This window comes from Pristiophorus japonicus, chromosome 21 (assembly GCF_044704955.1).
Source record: "Pristiophorus japonicus isolate sPriJap1 chromosome 21, sPriJap1.hap1, whole genome shotgun sequence".
Taxonomy (NCBI): Eukaryota; Metazoa; Chordata; class Chondrichthyes; family Pristiophoridae; genus Pristiophorus; species Pristiophorus japonicus.
In genome coordinates, this window is record NC_091997.1 from 50,079,367 (window position 1) to 50,094,321 (window position 14,955).

A 14,955-nucleotide genomic window follows, 5' to 3' on the forward strand; every position below is an offset into this window, starting at 1 on the left:
AACTTCGATGGTATGAGACGTGAATTGGCTAGAATATACTGGCAAATGATACTTAAATGGTAGACGGTGGATAGGCAATGGCAAACATTTAAAGATCACATGGATGAACTTCAACAATTGTACATCCCTGTCTGGTGTAAAAATAAAACGGGGAAGGTGGCTCAACCGTGGCTAACAAGGGAAATTAAGGATAGTGTTAAATCCAAGGAAGAGGCATATAAATTGGCCAGAAAAAGCAGCAAACCTGAGGACTGGGAGAAATTTAGAATTCAGCAGAGGAGGACAAAGGGTTTAATTAGGAGGAGGAAAATAGAGTATGAGAGGAAGCTTGCTGTGAACATTAGAAGCTTTTGCAGTCATTTTTTTAGATATGTGAAGAGAAAAAGATTAGTGAAGACAAATGTAAGTCCCTTGCAGTCAGATTCAGGTGAATTTATAATGGGGAACAAAGAAATGGCAGACCAGTTGAACAAATACTTTGGTTCTGTCTTCACGAAGGAAGACACAAATAACCTTCCGGAAATACTAGGGGTCCGAGGGTCTAGTGAAAAGGAGGAACTGAAGGAAATCCTTATTAAGCAGGAAATTGTGTTAGGGAAATTGATGGGATTGAAGGCCGATAAATCCCGGGGCCTGATAAGTCTGCATCCTAGAGTACTGAAGGAAGTGGCCCTAGAAATAGTGGATGCATTGGTGATCATTTTCCAACAGTCTATCGACTCTGGATCAGTTCCTATGGACTGGAGGGTAGTTAATGTAACACCACTTTTTAAAAAAGGAGGGAGAGAGAAAGCGGGGAATTTACATACCGGTTAGCCTGACATCAGTAGTGGGGAAACTGTTGGAATCAATTATTAAAGATGAAATAGTAGCGCATTTGGAAAGCAGTGGCAGGATCGGTCCAAGTCAGCATGGATTTATGAAAGGGAAATCATGCTTGGGAATTTTCTGGAATTTTTTGAGGATGTAACTAGTCGAGTGGACAAAGGAGAACCAGTGGATGTGGTATATTTGGACTTTCAAAAGGCTTTTGACGAGGTCCCACACAAGAGATTTGTGTGCAAAATTAAAGCACGTAGTATTGGGGGTAATGTACTGAAGTGGATAGAGAACTGGTTGGCAGACAGGAAGCAGAGAGTCGGGATAAACACGTCCTTTTCAGAATGGCAGGCAGTGACGAGTGGGGTGCCGCAGGGCTCAGTTCTGGGACTCCAGCTATTTACAGTACACATTAATGATTTAGATGAAAGAATTGAGTGTAATATCTCCAAGTTTGCAGATGACACTAAGCTGGGTGGTGGTGTGAGCTGTGAGGAGGAGGCTAAGAAGCTGCAGGGTGACTTGGATAGGCTAGGTGAGTGGGCAAATGCATGGCAGATGCAGGATAATGTGGATAAATGTGAGGTTATCCAATTTGGGGGTAAAAATACGAAGGCAGAGTATTATGTGAATGGCAGCAGATTAGGAAAAGGGGAGGTGCAGCGAGACCTGGGTGTCATGGTACATCAGTCATTGAAAGTTGGCATGCAGGTACAGCAGGCGGTGAAGAAGGCAAATGGTATGTTAGCCTTCATAGCTAGGAGATTTGAGTATAGGAGCAGGGATTTGTACAGGGCCTTGGTGAGGCCTCACCTGGAATATTGTGTTCAGTTTTGGTCATCTAATCTGAGGAAGGACATTCTTGCTGTTGAGGGGCTGCAGCGAAGGTTCACCAGACTGATTTCTGGGATGTCAGGACTGACATATGAGGAGAGACTCTTATCGACTGGGCCTGTATTCACTGGAGTTTAGAAGAATGAGGGGAGATCTCATAGAAACATATAAAATTCTGATGGGATGGACAGGTTAGATGCAGGAAGAATGTTCCTGATGTTTGGGAAGTCCAGAACCAGGGGACATAGTCTAAGGATAAGGGGTAAGCCATTTAGGACTGAGATGAGGAGAAACTTCTTCACTCAGAGTTGTTGACCTGTGGAATTCCCTACCGCAGATAGTTGTTGATGCCAGTTCATTGGATCTTTTCAAGAGGGAGTTAGATATGGCCCTTACAGCTAAGGCGATCAAGGGGTATGGAGAGAAAGCAGGAAAGGGGTACTGAGATGAATGATCAGCCATGATCTTATTGAATGGTGGTGCAGGCTCAAGCGGCCGAATTGTCTACACCTGCACCTATTTTCTATGTTTCTATAACAACTGACACTCGAGTTCAGAGTAATTCATTACATACGACGTGTTCTGAGATGAGATGAGAGAAGGCAGTATATAAATGCAACTTTGTATTTTTGGCTGGTTGAAACATTCATTCAAGTGCATCAAATAAATTTCTACCTGGCTAAATGTTGTAGTGCATTAAAAGAATGTGGGGCATGACTTGTGGTAGGGATGTATTGTATCAGTTATCCTTTGAACATTCTTCTGGTTACATTTTGAAATGCAGGTGGCCACAAATCTCTATGTATTTATGCAGTCGCATATCCCTGTTTCAATATCCATGGAGGTACAAATGTTGTACCTTGTTTTGTGCAAAACTTAAAAAAATGTTTAATCATTCTGAAAGAAAAAAGAACTAATCATCATCATCATAGGCAGTCCCTCGAAACGAGGATGACTTGCTTCCACGCCAAAAAAAGGATGAGTTCACAGATGTTTCGAATGAAGAACCCGAACTACATCCTCAAGGGTGGAAGATGCCTGTCTGTGGACTTAACGTGTGGTGGCCATTGCACACCAGCCATCACATGGGCTTGACAGAGCTAGGTCTTGGTCCAGTGGCACTTTTGTATTCTGCTGTTATACAGATATTACAGCAAGTTATATAAATTAGTAAATTTTAGTTACAGAAGTACAGGGCAGATGGATTAATGTAATATAAACATACCACCCAACTGTCCTTTCTTATGTGCAAGATAGTATGGCATCACTTCTTTTAATTTATTTATTTTCTACCTTCCTGTGCAGGTGACTCAGAACAGGAATTGGGACCCCCACCGTCAGTGGATGAGGCTGCAAATACACTCATGACACGACTAGGCTTTCTGCTGGGAGATAAAGCCTCAGAGATACAGACAAGCACAGAATATAGTATGGAGGAACAGGATGAAAATCAGGTATGGATCTGTTTAGGAACAAAACTTTATGTAACTACCCTAGCAGCAACAGTAATGGAAGCAGAATCAATAATAGCTTGTAAAAAGAAATTGGACAAATATCTTTGGGGGGGGGGGGGGGGTGGGAAATGTAAAAGGTTACGAGGAGAGGGAAATGGAATTGAACTGAGAGTGTAGATGTGATGGGGTGAATGGCATCCTGTGCTATAAAATTCTATGATTCTATGGAACATACGGATTAAGTACACAGTACTGTATAATTTTAAGAACCCTTTGCCAGGTCATTGATGTTTATCAAAAAAAGCAGTGGTCCCAATACTGACCCCTGCGCGGTATACTTCCCTCCAATCTGAAAAACAACTACTTTCTGCTTTCTGTCTCTTAGTTAATGTTGTATCCGTGCTGTCACTTCCCCTTTAATCCCATGGGCTTCAATTTTGCTAACAAGTGACACCTTATCAAACACCTTCTTAAAAAATCCATATACACAACATAACTGCACGACTCTCTCCATTATTTAATTAAAGCTCACACGGCAGGAAATACTGCGTTTGGAGACTGCAAGCATTTTCTTGTACATGCCAACCTGTAAGAGTAGCAAACACTGAGCAACAGCCTCCTTAAAACTGGGAACTCAATCAGCCATCAATATTGGCTTATGGTATACTGTGGCACAGAAAGTCCAATGGAACTTGGGCTTGTCATAACTGCAGCTATTGTTATATGCAGCATTCCGTTTGAGATTGTAGGCCTCACTTCTAGTGGAGAAATTACCAACTAATGTGAATATATATTGGTAGGCTGTTGCTAAATCTGATTATTTTACAACTGTTCATAAGGTTGTCTTAGTCATGTGGGGACACTTTGCCCTCCACTCCCCCAGTGCACAGAGGAACTCTTCTCCCCACATCACACCCGATTCATAATAGCATGTTTCACCCCTTCCCTAGTTCAGAATGGCACTCTCCTCTCTCCCCTCAGTTCATGATGGCACTTTTCTTTATCCCACTTGGTCTCCAATAGTTAGCAACTGTACCCTCTACCCCTCAGATCACATTGACATTCTGCTCTTTCATACTGGTACAATTCTTCCTTGCCCCATCATTGCTTCTATCTGGTGCTGCTGTTCTGGGATGGAATGCCATTCTTACACACTGGGGGAATCTTAATCTGACAAAACTATCTTGTGAACTCCTGCCCATAGTATGCAGCAGAGCTCCATCCCCATGACCAGCAACAGATCAGATAGGAACTGGGAGTTGTGCGGACCAGAGGTGGGAGTGGACTAATCCTCATTCACAGATGTAAACAAGCATACACCAAAACATTGAGCATCTGCATGAAATGTAGATAGTGACATGTATTCTAACCACAGCCTCTGTCAAGGACATTGTGAAAACTAATGCAGTTTCATTGGTTGTGAAGTGCTTTTGGGACATCCTTAGAATGTGTAAGTTTCTATGCAAGTGCAAGTTTGTTCTTTGAGAGCATTTGCATCTGAATAAAAGTCTCTTGTACGCTTACTAAGTGACTTCTCTTTCTTACTCTTTTTCTACCTTTTGCAGAGACAGTACTTAAAACATTTTTTTTAAGAAGTTTCTTTTAGAGCTATGGTAAACACAGTTCATTACCATTATAAATCCTCTGTGCTGTCATTTTGCAGTTGATGTAACATTCACCAGTGCAGTTCTATAAACCACATGAATCCTGTTTCTGAAACCTCATTAGCAGGAAGCAACATACCCTACTAAAATTCAAAAGCTGACATTCCTGAATCCCAATTAGATTCTGAACAATACTGGCTGTTGCAGATCTGCTGGAATCGAGAAATACATCATTGAAAACATTGTATATCATTTTACATATCTCGGGACAGTTGGATGGGTGCATTGTTCCACTATTTATACTGGAACTAGTTTTTTCTGTCCATTCTTTGAGGGCTACAGTAGCAATTAAAACTTTACTTTGCATTCATTTGTCATATTTTTCTGAGTTCCTTCCAATTTTTTCTGAATCTGCCTAAGTGGAATTGATAATTTGGCCCAGTTGTACTGACTGCCCTAAAGTTTAAAAGCATATGTGTATATTTCTATAGGACACATCTCAATCAAATGGACGTTAAATGAATAGTCATACAAGAAATTGCATTCTGATGCACAGATCAGAATTACTAATTCACCTTGTAACCATACTGCAACTGTATGATTCTGGCAAGTGAAGAACCACACCATCCATGGTGTCAGTCATAGCTCAGTGGCAGCTCTCTCGCCTATGAGTCAGAAGAACTTGGGTTCAAGCCCCTTCGCCAGAGACTTGAGCGCATAACCTTGGATAACACTATACTCCAGTACTGAGGGATAGGTTTGTTAAGCCTCCACCACCTTTCATGTTTACATAAAGCATCCTATGGCACTATTCAAAGATGAGCAGGAGAGTTCTCTCAGCTGCCTTGCAAATTTTTATCCCTAAACGAACATCATTAAAACAGATTATCTGGTCATTATCACATCATATCGCATATTGGCTTTCGCATTTCCTTATATTACAGCAGTGACTACACTTTAAAAGTACTCCATTGGCTGAAGCATTTTGGGAAGTCCTGGAGTAATAAAAGGCACTGTATAAATGCAATGTCTTTCCTTTCTTGGTAAAACTCTTCAGGCTGAGTTCTGAGTTGCTCCTCGTCTCTAAATGCAACATGATTGTGGTACAGTATACCATAACCTCCATCCAAGTCACCAACCATCGTGACTTGGACTTCAATTGCTGTTCCTTCATTGCCGCTGGACAAGTATTCTAGAATTCCCTACGTAGCACCATTAAAGGAGCACTATCACCACAAGGATTGCAGTGGTTCAAGGGGAAAGCCCACCACCACCTCAGGATAACGCGATATGGCCAATAAAAGAGGCCTTGCTAGCGTCATTCATAGCCTGAGTACAAATTTAAAAAGAGTTAAAATCAGTATTTGGTAAGCATTGTGCACACTTTGTTTAAGCTTCATACTTATTTCCTTCCACACTACAACATATCCTCGCATTCACCACGAGCAGCACCATAGGAGATCCACGTGTGCGTGAGTGCAAAAACAAAGTATAAATATTGATGCTCTAGAAGTAGAGGCAATTCCCTCATTGTTGTTATAACATGATTCCCCTTGATTGTTTGTTTTTTTTGGTAAACTCATTAGTGATTTCAAAAGTTTGGTTTGGGCTGCATTACAAAATGCACATAAATGCCCAAACCAACCATATGCAGGGGCACACTTGTTATACTGCATTTTTGGAACCAGAATGGCTCTGAATTCAGAAGAGAGCCAGTTTACAAAGTGTAGCAGAATCATTAAGATTGACACCAAACCTGAAATAGACCAGAACAAAGTGGGATGGTTCGTGAGGCCTAAAAAGACCCAGCGGCTGTTGAGGAGGTGGGAGTTCGGAGCAGTGCGAGTCCGGGGAGTTTGTGAGGCTAGCCAGTGCTGGGGCAGAAGGTTAACAAAGAAGTAGAAGGAAATCGAAAGGTGACATCACAGCCAAGGGGTAAGTGATTGGCTGGTGATTGATGAATCGTTTTTCTTTTCCTTATTAGTATGTAACCTTTATCGTTGTTGTTGCCAAATTAAGTTAATCTGGGGGTTAAGACATGGCAGGAGAGCTCGGACACGTGTTATGCTCCTCCTGTGCTATGTGGGAACTCGGACGTTTCCAGTTTCCCTGATGACTACATGTGCGGGAAGTGTATCCTGCTGGAGCTCCTGACAGACAGCATTGCGGCACTGGAGCTGCGGGTGGATTCACTCTGGAGCATCCGCGATGCTGAGGACATCGTGAATAGCACTTTCAGTGAGCTGGTAAGACCGCAGGTAAAGGTTACACAGACAGATGGGGAATGGATGACTAACAGGAAGAGCAGTGGAAGGAAGATAGTGCAGAGGTCCCCTGCGGTCATCCCCCTTCAAAACAGATACACCGTTTTGGGCATTGTTGGGGGGGGATGACTCATCAGGGCAGGGCAACAGCAGCCAAGTCACAGGAGGGCAGGAAAAAGAGTGGGAGAGCTATAGTGGTAGGGGACTCTATTGTAAGGGGAATAGATAGGCGTTTCTGTGGCCGCAATCGAGACTCCAGGATGATATGTTGCCTTCCTGGTGCAAAGGTCAAGGATGGCTCGGAGCGGTTGCAGGACATTTTGGAGCAGGAGGGTGAACAACCAATTGTCGTGGTGCATATAGGTACCAACGATATAGGTAAAAAAAACGGGATGAGGTCCTACAAGCTGAATTTAGGGAGCTAGGAGTTAAATTAAAAAGTAGGATCTCAAAAGGTAGTAATCTCAGATCGCTACCAGTGCCACGTGGTAGCCAGAGTAGGAATTGCAGGATAGCTCAGATGAATAAGTGGCTTGAGGAGTGGTGCAGAAGGGTGGGATTCAAATTCCTGGGACATTCGAACCGGTTCTGGGGGAAGTGGGACCAGTACAAACCAGACGGTCTGCACCTGGGCAGGACCGGAACCAATGTCCTAGGGGGAGTGTTTGCTAGTGCTATTGGGCAGGGGTTAAACTAAAATGGCAGGGGGATGGAAACCTAAGCAGGGAGACACAGGGAAGTAGAATGGGGGCAGAAGCAAAATATAGAAAGAAGAAAAGTAAAAGTAGAGGGCAGAGAAACCCAAGGCAAAAATCAAAAAGGGCCACATTACAGCAAAATTCTAAAGGGGCAAAGTGTGTTAAAAAGACAAGCCTGAAGGCTCTGTGCCTCAATGCGAAGAGTATTCGTAATAAGGTGGACGAATTAACTGCCCAGGCAGCAATTAATGAATATGATATAATTGGCATCACGGAGACACAGGGTGACCAAGGCTGGGAACTCAACATCCAGGGGTATTCAACATTCAGGAAGGATAGACAGAAAGGAAAAGGAGGTGGGGTAGCGTTGCTGGTTAAAGAGAAAATGAATGCAATAGTAAGGAAGGACATTAGCTTGGATGATGTGGAATCTGTATGGGTGGAGCTGCGGAATACCAAAGGGCAGAAAACGCAAGTTGTGTATAGACCACCAAACAGTAATAGTGAGGGCGGGGACAGCATCAAACAAGAAATTAGGGATGCGTGCAATAAAGATACAGCAGTTATCATGGGCGACTTTAGTCTACATATAGATTGGGCTAATCAAACTGGTAGCAATACGGTGGAGGAGGATTTCCTGGTGTGTATTAGGGATGGTTTTCTACACCAATATGTCGAGGAACCAACTAGAGTGCTGGCCATCCTAGGCTCAGTGATGTGTAATGAGAAAGGACTAATGAGCAATCTTGTGCGAGGCCCCTTGGGGAAGAGTGACCATAATATGGTAAAATTCTTTATTAAGATGGAGAGTGACACAGTTAATTCAGAGACTAGGGTCCTGAACTTAAGGAAAGGTAACTTTGATAGTATGAGACGTGAATTGGCTAGAATAGACTGGTGAATGATACTTAAAGGGTTGATGGTGGATAGGCAATGACAAACATTTAAAGATCACATGGATGAACTTCAACAATTGTACATCCCTGTCTGGAGTAAAAATAAAACGGGGAAGGTGGCTCAACCATGGCTAACAAGGGAAATTAAGAATAGTGTTAAATCCAAGGAAGAGGCATATAAATTGGCCAGAAAAAGCAGCAAACCTGAGGACTGGGAGAAATTTAGAATTCAGCAAAGGACGACAATAGGTTTAATTAGGAGGGGAAAAATAGAGTATGAGAGGAAGCTTGCCGGGAACATAAAAACTTACTGTAAAAGCTTATATAGATATGTGAAGAGAAAAAGATTAGTGAAGACAAACTTAGGTCCATTGCAGTCAGATTCAGATGAATTTATAATGGGGAACAAAGAATTGGCAGACCAGTTGAACAAATACTTTGGTTCTGTATTCACGAAGGAAGACACAAATAACCTTCCGGAAGTACTAGGGGACTGAGGGTCTAGTGAGAAGGAGGAACTGAAGGATATCCTTATTGGGCGGGAAATTGTGTTAGGGAAATTGATGGGATTGAAGGCCGATAAATCCCCGGGGCCTGATAAGTCTGCATCCCAGAGTACTGAAGGAAGTGACCCTAGAAATAGTGGATGCATTGGTGATCATTTTCCAACAGTCTATCGACTCTGGATCAGTTCCTATGGAGTGGAGGGTAGTTAATGTAACACCGCTTTTTTAAAAAGGAGGGAGAGAGAAAATGGGTAATTATAGACTGGTTAGCCTGACATCAGTAGTGGGGAAAATATTGGAATCAATTATTAAAGATGAAATAGCAGCGCATTTGGAAAGCAGTGACAGGATCGGTCCAATTCAGCATGGATTTATGAAAGAGAAATCATGCTTGACAAATCTTCTAGAATTTTTTGAGGATGTAACTAGTAGAATGGACAAGGGAAAACCAGTGGATGTGGTATATTTGGACTTTCAAAGGCTTTTGACGAGGTCTCACACAAGAGATTGGTGTGCAAAGTCAAAGCACATGGTATTGGGGGTAATGTACTGAAGTGGCGAGAGAACTGGTTGGCAGACAGGAAGCAGAGAGTCGGGATAAACGGGTCCTTTTCCGAATGGCAAGCAGTGACTAATGGGGTGCCGCAGGGCTCAGTGCTGGGACCCCAGCTCTTTACAATATACATTAATGATTTAGATGAAGTTAATTGAGTGTAATATCTCCAAGTTTGCAGATGACACTAAGCTTGGGTGGTGGTGTGAGCTGTGAGGAGGACGCTAAGAGGCTGCAGGGTGACTTGGACAGGTGAGGTGAGTGGGCAAATGCATGGCAGATGCAGTATAATGTGGATAAATGTGAGGTTATCCACTTTGGGGGCAAAAACACAAAGGCAGAATATTATCTGAATGGTGGCAGATTAGGAAAAGGGAAGGTGCAACGAGACCTGGGTGTCATGGTTCATCAGTCACTGAAAGTGGGCATGCAGGTACAGCAGGCGGGAAGAAGGCAAATGGTATGTTGGCCTTCATAGCTAGGAGATTTGAGTATCGGAGCCGGGAGGTCTTACTGCAATTGTACGGGGCCTTGGTGAGGCCTCACCTGGAATATTGTGTTCAGTTTTGGTCTCCTAATCTGAGGAAGGATGTTCTTGCTATTGAGGGAGTGCAGCGAAGGTTCACCAGACTGATTCCAGGGATGGCTGGACTGTCATATGAGGAGAGACTGGATCAACTGAGCCTTTATTCACTGGAGTTTAGAAGGATGAGAGGGGATCTCATAGAAACATATAAGCTTCTGACGGGACTGGACAGGTTAGATGCGGGAAGAATATACCCGATGTTGGGGAAGTCCAGAACCAGGGTACTCAGTCTTAGGATAAGAGGTAGACCATTTAGGACTGAGATGAGGAGAAACTTCTTCACTCAGAGAGTTGTTTACCTGTTGAATTTCCTGCCGCAGAGCATTGTTGATGCCAGTTCATTGGATATATTCAAGAGGGAGTTAAATCTGGCCTTTACGGCTAAGGGGATCAAGGGGTATGAAGAGAAAGCAGGAAAGTTGTACTGAGGTAATGATCAGCCATGATCTTCTTGAATGGTGGTGCAGGTTCCAAGGGCCGAATGGCCTACTCCTGCACCTATTTTTTATGTTTGATTTTAGTGTTGTAAATAGCCTGGCTGCATTATATGTATATGCCCGTTTGGATCCAGATTCTGCACCATGAATTGCATTGTGCAACCAAAAATGGAGAGAGAAAGAGAGAGAGACTGGGGGGGCGGGGGGGAGGGAGACAGACAGACAGAGACTGGGCAATAGAGCGACATGTTACCTGGGGGTGTGCTGGTTAAAGACCAATGGCCTGGCAATTTGATGCATCTGCCTCGTGAGTAACCTCACATTTACTCGCATTATACTCCACCTGCCACTTTATTGCCCACTCATTTACCCTGTCTATATCCTTTTGCAAGCTCTTGTGTTCTCCTCACAACTTACTTTGCCACCTCACTTTCTATCGTCAGCAAACTTAGTTAACAGGGTATAGGTGATCTATTCCTGATTTGATCAAGAGTGATTAGGGTTGCCAGCCCCCCTCCCTTGTAAGGTGAACTAAGAATAGGGAATTTATTTGAACAATGGTGTTAGTTTGAGTTTATTCCAGCCGAAGTCCCTTACACCAGTGCAAGTGCCTCCCTCCCCCAGCTGAAGACCCTTACCCAAGCGCATGACCTTACACACACTTCTACCCCCCCCCCCCCCCCTCAAACTTCTGGATTTCATCCACCCCAACGATGTTTCTTGTAACACACGCACTGAGTTGCACGCACCAGGGGGTTGGAAGAACGTGATCCGTCTTCTCTGAGTTCCCTCTTTCCCCTCTGATCCCCCTCCCCCAGTGCTGTCTGTCTCTTCTCTCTTTCCTCCCCCCCACCCCCCTACTCAAGGCATTACGGGTGGCTCGGTGGCTTGGAGCGCTGCGGGTGGCTCGGGACCCATGGCCCGCTCGGGGCGCTGCGAGTGGCTCGGGACCCAGGGCCCGCTCGGGGCGCTGCGAGTGGCTCGGGCGGGAGGGTGCGTAACGCTGCAGGTGGCTCAGGGCCTGTGGCCCGCTTGGAGCGCTGCAGGTGGCTCAGGACCCGTGGCCCACTCGGGGCGCTGCAGGTGGCTCGGGGGTTGCGGCGCTGCGGGTGGCTCATGGCCTGCTTAGAGTGCTGCGGGTGGCTCGGGTTGCGGTGCTGTGAGTGGCTCGAGGCCCGCTCGGCGGTGAGCGGTTCTGCGGGTGGCCCAAGGCCTGCTTGGGGCGCTGCGGGTCGATTGGGGCCCGTGCCCTGCTCGGGGCTTGCAGCACGGTGGGGGTGGGGGGGGGGGGAGGGGGAGGGTGATGGGAGAGGAGGATGCATGCACGGAACAGGTTAGTGGGAATTGCGTTGGGGGGGACGGGGGGGGCAGAGTCGGTGAGAGTCAGGAGACGCATGCGCAGAAGGGAGACTTAGTACAAATAGTTACTCCGTTTTGTAATACCAGGGCATAATCAGGTACATGGTGCAAGCAGTTAGCCATCACCAGCACATACATAGCGAATTGTTTTCAGGGAAGGGGATATTAGACCGCCGTTGAAAAGATGTGAGAGAGTTAGAAAGGCTGTGATACAGCTCCAGACTTCAGATAAAGTTGAACTGCTTAAGATGTGTTCTTGATGCTGTCACCTGAGCTCCCCGATTAGATTACAGTTGCAGTCTTTTAACATACTGGTTGTCCATTATTATTGTAACACAAAAGATAGTGAGTCACATCGTGTAAATCTTAGGTAAGCAGGAGGATTTACAATTAAAAACCAGAAATGACACACCTAGGACAGAAACAGTCGTGATGCTTCTAATATCAATAGTCTGTGTCAAAAATGAGGTCTGCTGAAAATCCAGGAGCAGCAGGAGGCACTTGCTATAATGCAGTGTTTGACAGTTTGCCAAATAGTGCATTATAATGAGGTCGTTGAGGTGCACAGTATGATGAGAGTCCCACTGATTAACTACAAATGCAGTAGAGAATGCTTGAACCAATTTGCCTCATATTCCTTTTAAGAGTACTCACTGGGTTTTTTTTTCATTTTCGTTTCTGACACATTTATGTACACACAGATTTTGTAGACCACAAAGGTTTTCTTTTAATTCTTTAGAAAAAATTACATTTAGCATTAGCAAGCACCAAAAAAAGGATTCTTTAATCTGTAGAACGAGCTGCTTCTGGAACTGCTTACCAATTTCATTAAAAGGTGTTGTTCTTACTGAGCAAATGGCTGGAGAATCTAACTACAGTTATAATGAATGCTCCAGTGTGTTTCATGCTAGAATAAGGAACTGACAGCTGATTCATTAGTTCAGGATCTTCCCCATGCTCTAGCATTAAACAATTTGGACCGCTCATTATAGCCATTGGCAGATAGCATGAGAGAAAATGTGAGTTTACATTGCAAGTTTAATTGCCTGAACACTTACTACTTTATATCTCTTGACCTTGTCTTCGGTGGGTGTGTTTTTGGTCATGCATTGCTGCCCACTTTCTTCCCCAATCAAATGCGTTCGCCCCATTCCAGGGCTGTGCTGATGTACCTCTAAGCAGCTGGTTCTCAAGTGATACTTATAGTGCCCTGTGGGCAGGTTACCTGGTCTGTGTCTAAGCAAGATAATGGCAATTGCTCCAAGGAATTGTGAAGAGAGGTATTTGGAGGGAAGAAGTAATAACAAGTAAATTTCAATAGAATGTGTTAAACTACTCCATTTATAGTAGGCTTTGTGTGTTTTTGCACTAACTGAGAAAGGATACATTGAGGTACTACAGAACTTGTTGACTTCTGTACTGGTAAATGCCTAGAGAAGGATTTATGGATTGGGATGTAACTAAAACCATTGTTAAAATAACAGATGTTTAAGAAATAACAGGAATCAAGTAATGAACAATATCATCTAAGGACCAACTGAGGCTGGATGGATGTTACAGCTGTTACTCTGTGTAGTAAGGAAATGGCTGTGTTATTATTAGACTCCATTTTCATTGTGTGTGTGTTTTTGTATTACAAGTTGCTCACATCATGGGTCAAGTACATTTTTTACCAAGGTTAGCATGCGGTAATTCTGAATACTCATTATTTAAACTTTCAATTTTAACTCTGATTCCAAATATAAATGTTAGTGATTTTCGCATTAAATACAGGGGTATATATACTTTTTAAAAATTCTTTGGAAAAAACACACACAATCAAATATTAGTGTATTGGGGTGGGATTCTGTGGATTCTACTGCTACATATCCCTTTTTCTGTATTACTCGTACCTATTTCCCCTGCTCTAAAACCCCATAAGGTCTTGGGAGTAAAGCAGTTAGACTGGCCTTTTGATTTTTCCTTCCAATAAGGAAGCACCAAGTCTCTGTTTCAAATAATCTTATACCTGTATTCACTAAGCAATGAAAATGAATGCAAAACTTTTAAGGGAGCAATTAAGGAGAAACTGTTTACAATGGTGGGTGGGTACGGTAAGCAGAGGACACAGATTTAAGATAATTGGCAAAGTAAACAGAGGGGAGATTGGGAGAAATGATACCAAGTTGTTATAATCTGGAATGCATTGCCTGAAAAGGTGGTGGAAGCAGAGTCAGTAATAACTTTCAAAATGGAATTGGATATCTACTTAAAGGAAAGTTTTGCAGGACTATGTGTAAAGAGCGGGAGAGTGGGACTAATTACAAAGCTCTTTTGAAGAGCAGGCACGATGGGCTGAATGGCTGTCTTCTGTGTTGTAAGATTCTATGAATTTATGGAACTGAGCTGTGCGTGTTAAGTTTGAATTTACTCTTTACTTGGAGTAGATCACACATTGGACTCCTTTCAGCACAGTTGAAAACTGATCATATTCAGTTTGGATTTTAGTGATCTTTATACCAAATAGTAAAACGAGAAATGTGCCCTAGTGCTGATATCCAAGCTTCAAGTTTATTAGTGGGGGAAGTCAGTTTATAAATTATGATCTGTGATATATGGAAAGTAATGTATTTTAGCAATTGAAGCTGTTTATTTTTTTCAAGCCTCTTTCTCCTTTTAATTGAATTGGCCCATTTTAAAATCCTTAGCGCATATCTCGTGCACTTCTCAAACACATCCTGTTATGTCCGTTAATCTGTGCTCCATCAAGGAAAATTATAAGCTGCGCCTGAAAAGGTCCATAGGAAATGTGCTATTCTGGTCCATTGTTGGATCTTAGTCTACAAGTCCAAATCTTTTCATCAGACCACTATTTAATATTAAATTAAAATCACTGTGGATGTTGCTTTCTTTTTCCATTGAGTTGTCTGACTAAAATGGTGCTTGTAAATTCTCCACCACAATTG

General features: G+C 43.4%; 1 protein-coding gene across 16 annotated transcripts in view; it reads left to right on the forward strand.

The window, feature by feature from the left end:
- The window catches only part of tanc2a (tetratricopeptide repeat, ankyrin repeat and coiled-coil containing 2a), a 1,120,879-nt gene that overhangs the window by 737,013 nt on the left and 368,911 nt on the right, over nucleotides 1-14,955 (forward strand). For all 16 annotated transcript variants that reach the window (XM_070864738.1, XM_070864743.1, XM_070864740.1 and 13 more), the window contains one exon: nucleotides 2,959-3,107. In XM_070864738.1, the coding sequence (XP_070720839.1) occupies nucleotides 2,959-3,107 (149 nt within the window). The remainder of the gene's footprint in view (nucleotides 1-2,958; nucleotides 3,108-14,955) is intronic.